This window comes from Notechis scutatus, chromosome 2 (assembly GCF_049901735.1).
Source record: "Notechis scutatus isolate UNSWTSFEM ecotype Mainland chromosome 2, rNotScu1.2, whole genome shotgun sequence".
Lineage (NCBI taxonomy): Eukaryota > Metazoa > Chordata > Lepidosauria > Squamata > Elapidae > Notechis > Notechis scutatus.
In genome coordinates, this window is record NC_142010.1 from 247,268,840 (window position 1) to 247,286,341 (window position 17,502).

Genomic DNA, 17,502 nt, shown 5'->3' on the forward strand with positions numbered 1-17,502 from the left:
TTTCTCTTTTGCCTTTTTTTCCCTTCAACTCTAAATCTGAGCAGGAGGACATTGAGCATGAGAATAAAGCAAATACTTCCTCCTTTTGGTTTGAGGAGAACAGAACAGAGCACCCACACAAAGTAGAAAAACAGATCAAAAGAAGACCAAAAGGGGGAAACAGAGAATTGTGACTCCTAATCCAAACCTAGCTGCAAATTCAATTTTAGTCCTCTTTTGAGTTTTAAAAACATATCAACCCAAATTATTCAATTGCAAAAGGAAACTTGGAGCCTGCTTTTTTTTTTTTTTAGAGCACAGAGCTGTTCGCTTGTATATAAATGGTATGTCTGCACTTTAAATAAGATCTTGCACATGGAATGGCTCAGATTGGTTCCACATGTCACAGCTCTCTCTGAATGAAAGATGTCACTGTTAGACATTTCTCCTCCTGTATCCAAACTTCTCCCTAATTGAATCATCATGCTTACAGTCAGTATGAAAACAGGCACATGTGTTTTTAGGCAGGCAGCAATATTTCCGTTTCTTAAATCCAAAATGGAAGAAACATTTTCTGCTGTGTTATCCCCCTTTTGTTCTGAGAGTTTGGGTTAACAGCTGGGTGGTACCTAGTATTGCAACAGGTGCAGCTTTTCCTAATATAGAAAGGAAGGCTGTGATAGGAAATATTACACCTGCTGAATTTCTCCCTGGGCAGTAGTAATACAGCTATACTGACAAGAGAAAGGAAAATAGCCACTCCATCTTGAATCTTCTGGCAATGAGAAAGATAAGATTTAGAGAAACCCAAGATTAAATATATTGCTATAGTTTAGTTCCTAAGTGATTTAGAACTCCAAGTAACTCAATTTATCATGACTTCATGGGCAGGCCCTTGTAATTTACTTGGCAACAATACGTAGAGCAGGGCTACCAGATATGGGACCTGGGCAAAACTAGATGGCATCAAACTATGTCTGAATCATTTTGCTATCATCCTGGGGTCACCTGGAGTTTGTAGTTCAGTTCAGGTAGCTTTTTGGGGGGGTGTTCCTTTGAGTCCTCATTGATTCTGGCAATTACCTGGACAGCAGTTTTCTTGCAAGATTTTTAGAAATGTTTGCCTTTGCCTTCTTTCTGCATCCTTGGTCACCCAGCTGGCTTCATGCCTAAGAGAGGATTAAAACTCACTGTCTTCTCCTTTCTAGCCTGGTGCCTTAACCACTAACCAAATCATAGCACTAAAAATATTTGTAATTCTCTTCTTCTAACACTGAGATTTTCTTGCAATCGTCAATCTTAATCAGGTTTGGTGCCCCTTGCTTAACTTTGTAAAATCAACCATGGAGCTAGATCCTCTAAAACATGGGTGTCAAATTTGATCATGTCACATAATGTCATGTGAATATAACAATGTTTTTTCCCTTTGTGGAGCCGGGGTGGGCGTGGCCTGCACGGGATGCATCCGGCCCGCGGGCTGCCAGTTTGATACCCCTGCAAAAAGTATATATGGAAGACATTTTCCTCTATATCAGCTTACCAGGAATACTGACACTCAAGGCCAGGCTTCCTATCCTAATCGGATATGTGGAGACTACAAGTCCCATTATTGCCAAAGCTGATGTGAACTCTGGGAGTTAACAGTCTTAACTGTAGGAGAGGAGTTTGAGAAAGACTGGCATGGATTCTGGTACACTTTGGCTGAAAATCCTATATGCTTCAAAATTGTACCATATTATTTGCTTGCTTTCAATAGCCTAGTGTGGTATATAAATATAGCCTGTGCAATTGGTACATCATTCATAGTCTCAGGCAAACCTATAAAAGTTAATTCAGTAAACTGTGGTTCATAATGAGGAAGCCTATTGTGTAATTTCTGACAGATAGGACAGAAAACCATATTAGCTTTTAATGAGAAGTCCTTAATAAGAATTATGATATATCTGACTGGACTACCAAATCAGGGCTGCAAAAATTCAGTTGATCAATACATGGAATAAAGTTAATTGAGATTGTGTCCTATGATCATATGGATTTTTGCAGCCCTGATTTATATATTTATCCTCAATTTACTTCTCTGCATATACTGGACTACATCAAATGAGAGGTCATGTATGTTGATAACGTTGTCCTTTTAATTATATACAAGAAGCTTCAACACTTCACATGCATAACAGAGCTAGGAGGGTGGGGCTTGGAAATGGCCTTCTCGGTTGTAGCCTTCTTATAAAAGCCATAGTGACTCAATGGTTAGAATACAGTATTGCAGGTTAATTCTGCTGACTGCCAGCTGTTCAATTCTCACTGGCTCAAGGTTGACTCAAGCCTTCCATCTTTCGGAGGTTGGTAAAAGGAGGACCCAGATTGTTGGGGGCAATATGCTGACTCTGTAAACAGCTTAGAGAAGGTTGTAAAGCACTATGAAGTGGTATATATGTCTAAGTGCTATTACTATTAAGCCCAACATTAGGATAGACCTCACTCTATTAATGTTTAGGAAGGCAGTAAAAGCACTGTTATTTCCACCAGATTTTTGATGAGAACCACAGTGAGATGGAAAATGATAGGATGGTACACTGAAATTCTGTGCCTTTTTAATTGATTTATATTTTTATTTATATGGTTATGGGTGTCTGTCAAAAATCCAGAGAATAAATATATGAATATTTGTATAATAAATATAAAAATATTGCCACTCACCATGTCAAGCATATCCAAACTGAGAGGTACATCAAGAGACTGTTGCCTAACTGGTTCATCAGCCTTGACCTCAGTGTAGAACACCTTGAGCAGATATTAAAGCAATAAAAATGCAAAGAAATCAATACATGGGTATATTATATTTCCACTACATGGAAAAATAGTAATCCTTACATCCTGTCTCCAATAACTCTTCCAAGAATGGTCTTATATCACACTTTGATATTACCCACTTGCCTTATCCATAGTTCTCTTGTCCTTCTACTTCCCTCCAACTTGTCATGCAGAGTCATTTTTTCTAGCCCACCATCTGCTCATGCCACATGCCCAAAATATGTAAGTTTCTATTTCTTGTAGTAATCAGTTTTGATTTGTTCTGAGATCAACTGATAGGATTTTTTTAACTTTCCAGTTTTACTTTAATAATTAGCTAAATCTCCTTTATTTTTGGCTAATAACGGGATATCATCTGCATATCTCAAAGGATTAGCATGTCAGCCTCTAAATTTGAGTCCAGCTGTCATTTCATCTGCTCCTACCATTCTTATAATATATTCACTATATAAATTAAATATATGGGGACTATATGTATTCTTATCTCACTCCCTTTCTTATTCTGAACCACTTCATTTTTCCAAAATTCATTTCTTACAGCAGCTCATTGTAAAGTCCCTCTGAAGAATAATCTGATGTTCTGGCATGCCAATTACCCTTAATGTATTCCACACTCTGGCATGACCTACAATCAAAGGCCTAGTTGTGGTTAATAAAGAAAAAGGTATATCTCCTTCTCATATTCTCTTGCTGTCTCCATTACTCTTTATATGACAGGTATCGGATCCCGTGTCCTTCTTCCTTTTGTGAATCCTACTAGTTAATTCACCATTTCTTTTTCCATGTATTGGACTTTTCTTTTCTTTTACTTGCAAGAAGAAATTTTTCACACCTCCCTTCTTCAGTTTCAGATATTTGCAGATATAATTGAGAAAAGGTCTAAACCATATAGTCTTGTTCCATATTTTGTTGATCAAGAGATGATGGCACTTTATTACAAGTTTAACTAATCCACACATGGTGCTTCTCTAGCAGGGAGATAAATAAATAAATTCCTCTTTGAAATTCTGGGAATGTTTTTTGCCTCCTGCTTTGGATTTATATATGACAGGAAGTTGCTTACCTTACATGGAAAGAGTACACACAAGGACATTGAGGCAATACTGTATATTGGACAGTATAAATATTTAGCTCCTTCAAGTCAAATTTTGATGACACAGGTAGTCTTTTTTTTTATAAATAAATTTTATTAATTTTACAATTAAACAAACCAACAACACATACACAAATGAAAGAAAAGAAAAGAAAAGAAGGAGAAGAAAATAGAAAGAAAAAATAGAAAGCAATAAAAAACATTCTCATCTTCAACACAGGTAGTCTTTTTAATTTTATAATTCTAACTCATATATTTGATACCAATAATTCATGGCCTATTCCAGAATCTGATTCTATATGGTTTACAACAATCCACAAAAACATGTCTAAAAATAAAAGTACCCTTTCTCCCAGACACAGACCAAACCTCTTCTCACTCAACCCTAGCCTAGCCATGCCAGTGCTTGGGAAAAGAGCCAGTGGTGGGATTCAGCTGGTTCGCACCAGTTTGAGTGAACCAGTTGTTAAATTCCCCCTCCCCCACTATCAAAGTGGATCCTAGGCGCTGTGCTGTGCTGCAATGGAGAAATGGGCAGTGAAGCGGCCGGCATGAGGAAAGGGGGCCGCTTTCCCTCTTTTTTCCTCTTTTTTCCTCCCTGTTCCTCCTCCTTTCCTTGTGCTGGCCACTGTTTCCCATTTCTCCATTGCAGCGCAGCACCCAGGATCCACTTTGATAGTGTGTGTGTGTTGGGGGGTGTAATTTAACAACCGGTTCACCCAGGGTCAGGTTGGCTGTCGTGGGAAGCTCGTTCCACCTGTGCAGTGGAGCTGGAGGAAGGGATGGGCCACGTCTCCCACGACAGCCAACCTGCCCTGGATGAACCAGTTGTTAAATTATTTGAATTCCACCACTGGAAAGAGCCAGGTCTTCACAACCCTCTTGTCAGGTGCAAAAGACAGGTGAAAGTCCAATTAAACTGATTTATTGCTAGTCATGCAATAAATATTGCACAGGAATATTCGCAACTGATGGTTAGCAACTGCTAGGAGTTAGCCAGGTGACTTGGATTTGATTCACTTGTGGCTACATTGAAATTCTAGGCTCATCCCTCTTTTATTTCTACCCCCAGGTTCTGCCACTCCTTCCCTTACACCTGTAAGGGACTACAAGTGTAGGAATACCACTGGTTTCAGGTGGGAGGTTATTCCAAGGCACTGGGGCAGCTACTGAGAAGGCATGCCTTTGAGATCTCATCAGGTGGCAACTTCATTTCTATCTAGGCAGGTACCTCAGGGAAAGGTTGTCCTGCAAGTAACCTGTGACATATAGTGGTTTTAAAGGTGATAGCCGGTACCTTGAATTGCACCCAGAAAGCAACTGGAAGCCAATGCAGCTCATGCAGCAAAGTTACTCAGGTGAACCATGAGGCATGCCACTGCATTATGCTTTCATGTCTTCTTGATATTACATTTAGCCCCTCTTCAATTTGCTATAAAATACCTTGTTGAATTTTACTGCCACATTTGTAGTGGTTGCAGCCCTGGATTAACCATTCAGCAAAGCAAGTATGTTATTATTAGGGCACCAAGGGAAGCGGGGCATTGGATTGTTTTCCCTCCCAGCTATCACACCTTTAATTCTTTCATTGTCACATTGGTCCTTAGTTGATTTTTTTTTTTGCAATTGTCCTCATCTGCTGTGTTTGATTTTAATCTGTATTGTTTAAAATTAAAACCTTTCTCTTTGTCAAGGTGAATGACTACAGTTTAAAAGTTTGGTTGGAAGATGTCAGCAGATATCACCTTGGTTTCGGTCTCATGGCATGAGAGTTTCACAGTCATTGAGGGGCACCATTGTTGGGTTGTGCTTAGGGCACCACTTGGTCTCATTCAGTCTGAGAAATTGCATACTTGTTTGAAGCGGATATCCACTGAAAGCCACCCATTGCAGTAGATATCACCTTCTCATTTATACAATAGAGCAAAATGTAGTGGAGCATGTATTTAGCAATGTCTCTGTTGTTGTTCACTCACTAAGTCATGTCCAAATCTTTGTGACCCTATGAACTAAGACCCTCTGTCCTCCACTGTGTCCTAGAATTTGTCCAAATTCATGTTCATTGCATAGATGACACTCTCTAATCATGTTATTCTCTCCCTCCCCTTTCTCCTTTAATCCTTTCCAACAGCAGGGTCTTTTCCAACGAGTCCTCTTTCTCATTAGGTGGCCAAAGTATTTGAGCTTCAGATTCAGTATCTGATCTTCCAAAGGATGGTCAGGATTGATTTCCTTTAAGACTGGCTGGTTTGATCTCCTTGCAATCCAAGAGATTCTTAAGAGTCTTCTCCAACAGCAATGAGTATTTTACACTAAATTGTATACCTTTTTTTCAGAGACCTGCTAAAGCTAAAACAAATGAAAAATAAAGTTTCCTTCAGGTCAACTTTAACACCTGAAGTTCCCATGGACCTGCATATTGTTGTCTTGGAAACAGTATAGAAATGGGTTGTTACTGCTATCTTTCTGGATATTTTTTCAACTTCCTGCCATCCTTATGGCTTTGGTAGTCTTTAATGATCTCCCATCTAAGTACTAACTAGGCCTGAATACATTAAATATCAAAATTCAGGCAAGGTTATCCAAGAGTTTCCAGCAATCCCCAAAACTGGGTACATTTCCTTCTCTAGTACCAATGCAGTAACTCTGATATTAATACTCACCTTTCTCATATGCCTTTCTTCTATAATGTTTATTTAAACATTTATTCTATTATTTAAAATAACCAGGATGAATCTCAGGTGACAGCCCTGGAAAGTACCTTCTTAATTGGTTTTATAAAGATATATATTCTTAAAGAAGAAACTATGAGTAAACCAATCAGTCCCATGGACAGGTAGACTAGGAAACAGAAACTGGTTTCATAATTTATCATAAAATCCAGAGGAAAATATTCATCTTCTTCACAACAATGGAAGTACAAGGGAAGCCAGTTCTTCTGCAAAGAGGAAAAGTTGTTCACCCCACTTGAGCAAAATTCAACTTAGAATTTTATAACTAAAGCAATCTAAGGTATGCACTTTAGAATCTAATCAATCTAAGGCTGGGGAATTCTGGGAGTTGAAGTCCACCAGGCTTAAAGTTGCCAAGGTTGGAGACCCCTGATCTAAGTCATGCACCTACTTAGTACTTTTGACCATGGATGGTCAAAAAGATGAAGAAAGTGACCAGGAACATTGCATTCTATTGCATAATCAAAGCACCATCTTGACCTTTTGAAACACTCCCACTCCCCCTAGTGGATGCTCCTGACTTTGCCCATCTAATTAAAAGCGCTTTTAATTACCTGCATATGTCTGGCAGAAAAATAAAATCAACACATACTTACAGTGTACCCTGTGATGGCGTTTGCATGCTGCTGAGGCATTCTCCATTGAATACTAAGTGCGGTGCAGTTCAAAGAATCCAGTGTTATGTCCACAGGAGGCCCCAACCTATCTGTTTCAAAAAAAAAAAAAAAAAAGACAAAGCATTAAGGAGTTGCAAGAAACAAAAACATCTTCAGTAATATAAAGTGACTGCAGATGCACACATGGCTTTTGTTTGTTTTTTCCTATGAATGATTTCAAATGGTCAAGCTTTATAGTGTATTAAAACCACACTATGCTGTTTTATTTTCTTCTCTCTTTTATTTAAAAAAAAGGGCATATCCCACCTGGGTTGGAACTGCAGGGAAGGAAGCTTAATTGCTACTCCCCGTGCCCTCCTTACGCAAAGATTACCTAACTACAACCTATAAAATAGGGGAAAGGTTGTGAGAACCAGTGAGAAGGATGTTTGGTGATAGATAATGGTATGTGGTTTAGGTGCTATGACTTTGAAAAGATTTTCATGACCAGAGAGAGAAATCTTTACATCTTTGTTTTTCATGAATTGTTATATTAACCCGATTAGAATTGCCATTCTTTTCCTCAACAAAAAGCAATAAAAAAAACTGAAATATACTTTATTTATTGTATTTTTATATCACCCAGTTCAATTGTTCAAACAGCAACAAAAAGCACAAGAGATGTAGAATAAAAATTGAGCAACCTATAATTTTTGTTCAAACAAGACAGTTTTCACCAGCTTACAGAAAGCTAGGATGAAGAGTGCTGTACCAAACAATCTTCTGGGGGCATGGTCTTATTTATTTTATTTTATTTATTTGTTTGTCAAACATGTACAAGATAACAAGTGTAGATATGAACGTAAACATGAACAAAGGAAGTAAATACAGATAAATGGGGAAAGTAAGACAGGGACGGTAGGCACGCTGGTGCACTTATGCACACCCCTTTTAAGGACCTCTTAAGAATGGGGTCAGGTCCACGGTAGACAGTTTGAGATTGAAGCTGTGAGGGTTTGTGGCTGTAACAATAGGGCATTCCAGGCATTGACTACTCTGTTGCTGAAGTCGTATTTTCTGCAATCAAGTTTGGAGCACTTTATTTTGAGTTTGTATCGATTGTTTGCCAGTGTATTATTGTGGTGGAAGCTGAAGAAGTCATTGACAGACAAGATGTTGTAGCAGACAATTTTGTGTACTATGCTTAGATCGGACTGCAGGCAGCGTAGTTCCAGATTGTCCAAGCCCAAAATTTCAAGCCTGGAGGCATAGGGAATTCTACTGTGAGTAGAGGAGTGGAGTATTCCTCTCGAGAAATACCTCTGAAATACCTCCGCTCAATCGTGTTAATGTCTGATATACAGCGTGGGTTCCAGGTGGACAAGCTGTAGATGAAGTTATCACCTTTGAGCTCATGTTCCCTGAATTACGGAAAAGTATCCTTTCCATATCTCTATGAACAGACCAGAAAGATTCCCCCAGGAGAAGACAATTCCTAAAATAACCCTAGGATCAAGCTATGTAATGTCAAACCAGCACTCTGAATTGGGCCCAGAAATTTAATGCCCACATTTGCAGTGGCTGGAAAATAGGTCTGATCATGAAGGTAACAAACGTACTTGACCCTTAGTTGAAACTCTACTCCCCACTGGAAAAAAAAAATCAATGGGACTTAATGAAAACTCAAAATGTTCTGCTTTCTAAGAAGCAAACTCTTTGGTTGGGGTTTATTCTCAAACTAGTCTTCCCTTTCCATGAACTCTACAGTGTAAGGCCACTGTGCAAAGCTAAGAACTGTGGGAAATCTGGTTCATTTTGTCAATACAGAAAGAGCGTGGTGGTGCAGTGGTAGTTAGAATGCAGTACTGCAGGCTATTTCTGCTGACTGCCTGCTGCCTGCAGTTCGAATCTCACCAGGTTCAGGGTTGACTCAAGGTTGACTTCCATCCTTCTGAGGTGGGTAAAATGAGGACCCAGATTATTGGGGGCAATATGCTGACTCAGTAAACTGCTTAGAGCGGGGCTGTAAAGCAATGTGAAGCAGTATATAAGTCTAAGTGCTATTGTTAAGTGTTAATAAGCTCTCTGGACTGACTTTTAAAGTTCCTCAATACATACATCTGCCTTAACTTTATATAGAAATGGGGAAGTGTTAGATGGGACAGAAATGAGTACAACCACATGTTCTTTGTTCTAATCAACAAAGATGATGAGGGAACTGGAGGCTAAAACATATAAAGAATAGTTGCTAGAATTGGTTATGTCTAGTTTAATGAAAAGAGGGACTAGGAGTGACACGATAGCAGTGTTCTGATATCTCAGGGGCTGCCATAAAGAAGAGGGAGTCAAGCTATTCTTCAAAGCACTTGAAGGTAGGACAAAAAGCAATGGATGGAAACTAATCAAGGAAAGAAGCAACCTAGAACTAAGAAGAAATTTCCTGACAGTTAGAACAATTAATCAGTGGAACAACTTGGCTCCAAAAGTTGTGAATTCTCCAATATTGGAAGTTTTTAAGAAGAGATTGGATAATCATTTGTCTGAAGTGGTGTAGGGTTTCCTGCCTAAGCAGGGGCTTGGACTAGAAGACCTCCAAGATCCCTTCCAACTCTGTTATTCTATTCTATTCTATTCTATTCTATTCTATTCTATTCTATTCTATTCTATTCTATTCTATTCTATTCTATTCTACTCTACTCTACTCTACTCTACTCTACTCTACTCTACTCTATTCTATCATTCAGGTGTCTCTGTATGTGCACAGAAATGAAATGAGTTGTTCATTCCTTGCCATGCCCCCAAGACATCAGTATGATAAGACTATTCCGCCATCCTTGCTTAAGCCTTCTCAACATGTCTTATGAGACAACATAATTGTTCCAGGCCATTTCCCTGAAATGTTATCGATTCCACAGGGCTTCCAAGAATTTGCAGCTAGACAGGTCAGCTTCTTCAATAACTGTCAGTGACTGTTGTTGTTTTTTTTGTTTTTTTTTAAATTCCCCCAATGTCTACTGACTTACTCCATGCCAAAAAAAACAAAAAAACGCCACCACCAGCACAAATGACTTTTTAATTCAGAGAGAGAACCTGTTATTTGTGAACAGTAACAGAGGTTTTAATTAACACAACTTTCACTAAGACTGCCTGGGTTCATTCATTGTACAAGGTTATAATGTGGAGTATTTGGTTCTGGCTCAACATATTTTATGAATCTAATGAACTGTGGTTTATTCAACAGAAGATGGATAATCAAGCGCCCGTTTAATGTTATCTATGCATTGTTATTTAGGCAATCACTGGAAGTGTCTTCCAGATTACAACGAAACATAAAGCCACTGTTAAAAACCAAAGACAGATAGTCCCCAATTTACAACAATTCATTTAGTGACTGTTCAAAGTTACATCATTTAGAAAAGTGACTTATGAGACCATTTTTCACACTTATGATCATTGCAGCAGCCTCATGTCAGATGCTTGGCAACTGACTCGTATTTATGACCTTTGCCATGTCGTGGGATTATGTGATCACCTTTTACGACCTTCTGACAAGCAAAGTAAATGGGGGAGCCAGATTCAGCTAACAACCGTGCTGCTTACTTAACAAGTGCAGTGATCCACTTAACAAATGGGGCAAGAAAGGTCGTAAAATGGGGCCAAGCTCACTTAACAAATGCAACATAAATTTGGGGCTCAGTTGTGGTCGTAAGTCGAGGACTATCTGTATACTAAAATCAACATTTAAAAAGCAACTATGAAAATCATTAACCCACAGGAAAAGAGCTGTTTTTTAAAAAAGGGTGTTTTCATAGAAAGAGATGAGATGGGCTTGCGATAACTATCAGCAAATGTCTACTGGTGAACTCAGTGGTGAGGGTGATTATACAGGTAGAAACATTCTCTCAAATACCCAGAGCATAAGCCATAGAAGACATTAAAAGTTAATAACTAGTCGTTTGCATTTCTCCCAAAATTAATTGGCAGCCAATAAAGTGCAGTTACTTTACTGCACATATAATATGATCTGAGTTTTTCCGAGCCCAACTTGTTTGATGTATTTTGCTTCAACTGAAATTTTGGGACTAAACAGAAAGTCCCATGCAATAGCCAAGTCTCAAGGTTACAAGTGGAGCAACTTCAGATTAAGACCAATATATTTTCTTCTTGGGAGGGACAAAGTTGGCATATCAACTAAAAATAATATGATCCTTCATCCAATCAGTTATCAATTGCAGAGAGATATGTCAGAGGAGCCACATCGTCACCAAAAATGATACAAAACATATATTTGAGTGTTTTCAGCATGCTCCTAGCATTTAACTCTTAGCCAAAATTTCACATAGTTATTAAAATGCATTGGAGACAAGATGGAGCCAAAAAGGATATCACATCATAGCTTCAAAGGACCAACTGAAATCTACCTGAAATATAGGAATGGACTACTGTAAAACAATGTCTCCTATTTCCAAATTGCTAGTACTGGAAATCCTCTGAGAGATACAAACAACAAAGTTACCAAACAAAGACTGGGATATGTTCATCTTGGATTTTAAACAGTATCACTGCAATCCTATACACGACAACTCTGATCAATCGTGCCTATGGAGGGGAAGCCAGTGTGATCAACTATAGTGAAAGGACAGTTTCCCAGGAAGGAGGGAGTCCATTCCAGAAAGAGGGTCAAGACAAGAAGCAGCATAGCCAGAGGTGGATGATGGATATGCAAGGAAGAAAATGAGGATAGCCACTACCTAGAATCTTCCAGGGGTATATCTGTTGAGGTATTCCCCGTTAGGAGAATGAGTGCACTCAGGGAAACATAGTGAGAGTGATGTTGAATAACACACGACCAGCATACAGAAACACTGAATAGTAAAATGTAGGTTTTACTTCCAGTAAATGGGTAAACAAAGTCCAACAAACAGTCCAAATCATACACGGTTAAAGCAGTTAGTATCAGTCCAGGGATAATCCAAAAACGAAGTCAAGTATCATAAACAAAATTCAGTAAATGGAGTTTGCTAACAGTTGCAAGATTTACAATAATCCAAGTAGAACGATGATCAGGCAAAACAGCAAAACAGGAAATGCAAGGAAGAAAGAAACCAGGTTTCTGGCTCCATCTTATGGCCGTTGGAGGAACCTCATCCAATCACAATTACAGCATTCTCTTAAAGATACAGTATTAAATTACTATCCTGGTTTATATATTTCCAACCCAACTGTTAGGTGACTATCATTCCTAACAATATCTATTAGGGTAAGAGTAGTAACAGTTTAATCTGGCAAGATTCTGTCAACTGTGTGTCAGCAATTAAAAAACTAAACTGTGCCTGAATTGTTCTATGTCATTCTTTGGCTTAGCCACCTTACAAATAAACCCCACTGATTTCCATTATGTTGCAAAACGTGTATGTATATTGCAACCTAATGCTGGATTACAAAATGCTTTCTGAATAAATAGCAGTGGCTGTGATTATACATCACACAAACCATAGGTTTTCAAAAGCAGTGCCTAGATTCATACAACATACTAAACCAAAACCAAGCAAGCTATGCTGGGGGCTTAGTGCAAAGTGTGAACTCAACTACAAGTTTTTTTTTTCATTTATGGATATCTGGAACAATACAACAGCCTGTTGAGGACATGAGCTATTCAACCTGCACTATCTCCCCTACAAACTTCTCTCACCCACAGTGAACTGAAAATTGTCTATGTGACTTTGTCAGTTTCTGGAGAACATAAGGGGAACGGGAGGCAGCTGGCAGGAAGCTGTTTCTCCAACTGACAGACAAAGGTCAGAAGAAACACACAAACAGATGGGGCTTCCAACTGTGAGGCAGGGAGGGTGAAGAAAAACTTGACTACAATGGTCCATGACCTGTTGCACAATTTCACTGCTCCTCCTGTCAAGGGAGCTACCAATACAATGTTTTGACATGTTTAGCAGCAAGCATTTATCATAAGCATTTCCCAACTTGGTTCTTGCCTTCTAAAGTCCTGGCCAATGAATACAGAAGTACTATATTCAATTAGCTAAACAAAATCCTTATTTTCTATATACACACACACACCTATAAATCATTATCACCCTGGAGAAAAATCTATTATGATCACTAAGAATTGACTTGACACATAATCGAAACATCAATCATGGTCCATAAATTCAAATTTTAACATTGGCTAGTTATTCTTATATGTTGATAACTGCAATGACTCCAATTTCTTGAGATATTCATAACAACAACTGTCCTAAGACCCACTGAGATCAAATGATATAGAGAGGAAAAGCTCATCTGGACTAGCCAAAACCTCTGTGTATTCATGTTTATTCTTCTGATGGACTCTTAAGAATTTTAAAATCTTTTGTACAGCTTTTTTCAGACCTGGGTTAATCCTTAACATCTCACATGCATCTGATCAGCCAATTAATCCTATACATCAATTACATTTGCAAGAGTAGCTTATTCAGATGGAGGTTGCCCTTCTGTTTGATTCAGTCGCCCAGTGGTAATTATTTAATTATTGCCATGGATGTTCACCTGTGATGTTATAATATTTCATCTTAAGGCACCTGTGTAGCTGAAGCTAATATATCTTCTTGGTTAATTGCTAGCTATCCTTGCCAAGATCCTCAAAGAAATAATTAATATGGAAGGGAACAAAAACCTGGGCAGCATCCGAAAGTTTTTTATACGCTTCACTAGCATAGAATCAATGGAGCTTGTCCTCTATTTTCCACCTCGGAGGAAGACTAAAGCTGCTCACATCACCTGTTCAAGGGACTGAATGCTCTATTCAGTATGTTACACCTAAAGTAGTTCGCCAATAGTTTTGCTGGTTAACACATGCTTGTTTTTATCAACTGTGACAGTTGATATGCAAAAAAAGAAAACAGTTCCTTTTTAAAATAATAAATTAAGAATACATTAAAACCACAAAAAGAATATATTTTCTTTATATAACCTTAGTGAGATGGATTCAGAATACAGAATAACATAGCTAGAAAAGACCTTGGAGGTCTTCTAGTCCAACCCCCTGCTCAAGCAGGAGACCCTATACCAGGGGTGTCAAACTCAAGGCCCGGGGGCTGGATCCAGTCTACGGGATGCTTAGGTCTGGCCCACAGGGTTGCCCTGGAAACAGCAAAGGACTAGCCCGCAGTGCCTCTACCAATGAAAACAGACCTCGGGAGGGCTGCACGTGGCCTTCCCAAGCTTTGTTTTTGCTGGCAGAGAGTTGCAGGAGGCCATGGCAGCCGAAAACAGAGCTTGGGAGTCCAGTTTTGCTGGCAGAGTGCTCCTGACACAAGTGACAGTGAGCTGGCCACACCCACCCTGGCCCCCCAAGGTCAAACACAACCCTGATGGGGCCCTCAATTAAATCAAGTTTGACACCCCTGCCCTATACCATGTCAAACAAATGGCTGTCCAATCTCTTTCTAGAAAACCTCCAGTGATGGAGCGCCCAATAACGTTTTGAGGCAAGTCATTCCACAGATTAATTGTTCTCACTGACAGGAAATTTCTCCTTAATTCTAGGATGGATCTCTCTTTGTTAAGCTTCCATTCACTACTTCTTGTCTTGCCCTCGGGTGCTTTGGGGAATAGGTTGACCCCACTCCTCTATGTGACAGCTCCTCAGTTGTTGGACTACTATCTTGTCACCCCTAGTCCTTCTCTTCATTACACTAGACATTTCCAGTTCCCCCAATTGTTCATTACATGGTTTAGCCTCCAAATCATCTTTGTTGCTCTTTTCTTCATTCTTTCTAGAGTCTAAGTGACATCTGAGATTTATATACATGCTTGCTTGTTTTCTGCCATCATCATAGTGAACAGAAGGGTACAAACAGATTAAAATGTTGCATTCATACTACATTTCCTACTGAAATTAAGATGACGTAGTACAGGGGTGGGCAACTATGGCCCTTTTATGAATTATGGACTTCAACTCCCAGAATTCCTGAGCAAGCCATGCTAGCTCAGGAATTTTGGGAGTTGAAGTCCACAAGTCATAAAGGGGCCATAGTTGCCCACCTCTGATATAGTATTTCCTCAAATTTATCCTTAAAAGCCTGTATGGTAGACTGAGTAGAGAGATTGCCATGGGCTTGGTCACCCAGAGAACTTTGTCTCAACTCTAAATCTAATATGCTTACTACAAAATTATGTGGCTGATTTACCAGAGGAATCAGCTGCATAGTATTGGCCTACCTGGACTGAATTTTGCACGGATAGGTAGGCTATTTAGGTAGCCTATTCAAGCAAAGACTGTGCATATGAACTTATTTCCCTCTTCAAATTAAGGAACAAACATCTTCTCTCTAAATGTGTTTTCCAGTATAAAATTAAAGGGTTCAGTTCTCTTCCAAATTTAGCATAAAGAAATCTTGTTACAAAATTTGACCTTTGGGGATATCTCTAAAACTTTCATTAGCTATGGCAGAACATTCTTGTTCCTTGGTATATTCTGGAATTAAAGAATCAAGAGCAGAACTTACTGTTAAATTGGAAGACTTTCTATCATTTCTTCCCAGACAAAAAAAAAAGAAAAGAAAAAAGATAAGTGAAAGATGTGTATTTTCTCTAAAGGAGTTTAAACCAAAGGCATATAATATGCAATCAGGGTGCAACAACAATTTTCCAAGTAAACAAATTTGTGCATGCATTGATGTTTCTATATATGCACACTGACTTTTATGTTGGGGAAGCAAACAATATTGCTGATCTTAGTTGTTGTGATGGAGGCGAAAAGCTGTAAAAAAGAGGGGTTTTCAACCAATTCTGACAAAAATGCCAGGTGAGAGGAAGTTATCTTAAAGGTCATTTCAGAAAATGCGAGACAAGCTTCCATCAAGTTTGCTCTTGTCATTTTCACAAACATTTGATCTGCAGCTAAGCACAAAACTGAACAGCCTAAAATACTTGCCAGTATTGATCAGCAACAAGATGTTAGGAGGTTAGAAAAAAAAGCAAACAGGGAAATGTCATTCAGGATTTCCAAACAATTCGTTTGACTGTTTTCTGCTATGGAAAAATTGGGAGAAGGACAAAGAAAATGCAATTGCTTGGTTGGATTCAAACTTCACAAATTTTTATGCAAATGTTAGCAAATAAATTCACACTGGGGGGTGGGGGGAGAAGCATTCATATAAAGCAGTGTGGGCAGCCTTACCAGCTATAATGATCTTCTGTACAATACATTGTGTGAACCGCAACCCAATATGTAGCCACCCTGCAATCTGTCAATCATCTGAATAACAAACTGCCATCGTTGCTTTCAATACCGAAGAATGAAGCAGAGCAGCCCCATGAAAAAGTGGTGATTTGAAGCAGGCCGGCTGCTATGGAGAAAATGAGAGTCTCTTGTTCCAATAAGTCTGAAGTGAATAAGGATATGAATGGTTTATGTATAATAAAGTTTACATAAATGCATATATCCCAGTCTCCAGCATTGATCCGGCATGACTAAGATACAGCACTGAGGGCCAAAACAACTGAACTGCATCTCTATACAGAAACCAGAAAAGATCCTTCGTTTAGATAGATTTACACATTCTTCGGGTCTGCTAAAGAGGAGAACTATGCATCTTGCTTTTCCAGAGAATAGCAATAGCACTTAGACTTATATACCGTTTCATAGTGCTTTACAGCCCTCTCTGAGCAGTTTACAGAGTCAGCCTATTGCCCCCAACAGTCTGGGTCCTCATTTTACCCACCTCAGAAGGATGGAAGGCTGAGTCAACCTTGAGCCGGTGAGACTCGAACTGCCGAACTGCAGTCAGCAGAAATAGCCTACAGTACTGCATTCTAACCACTGCGCCACCATGGTCTTCTACTCCCTATTAATCTGCCTAACTCTAGAGCAGCCTAGTTCAGCGAGGGTCTCTCCAGATGTTTTGGAGAAGAATAAATGAATCATAGAATCAGACAGCTGAAAAGAGGTTCAAGTAGACCTTGACTTACAACCATTCATTTAGTAACTGTTCAAAGTTACCACAGCACTGAAAAAAAAAGCTAGTTTATAACCGGTTTTCACACTTATGACTATGACAGCATCCCCAAGGATCATGTCATCACCATTTGTAACCTTCCCAGTCAGTTTCCAACAAGCAAAGTCAATGGGGGAAGCCAGATTGGCTTAACAACCACATAATTCACTTAACAACTACAGTGATTCATTTAACAACAAAAGGCTGTAAAATGAGGCACAACTTATTTAACATCTGTCTTGCTTAGCAATGGAAATTTTGAGCTCAATTGCAGTTGTAAGTCAAGGACTACC

General features: G+C 39.0%; 1 protein-coding gene across 2 annotated transcripts in view; it reads right to left on the bottom strand.

Moving 5' to 3' along the window:
* EGFLAM (EGF like, fibronectin type III and laminin G domains) overlaps nucleotides 1-17,502 on the bottom strand; it is a 118,706-nt gene that overhangs the window by 74,194 nt on the left and 27,010 nt on the right. For both annotated transcript variants that reach the window (XM_026666417.2, XM_087958502.1), the window contains exons 2-3: nucleotides 7,215-7,324; nucleotides 2,680-2,763 (exon numbers count right to left, since the gene is read on the bottom strand). In XM_026666417.2, the coding sequence (XP_026522202.2) occupies nucleotides 2,680-2,763; nucleotides 7,215-7,324 (194 nt within the window). The remainder of the gene's footprint in view (nucleotides 1-2,679; nucleotides 2,764-7,214; nucleotides 7,325-17,502) is intronic.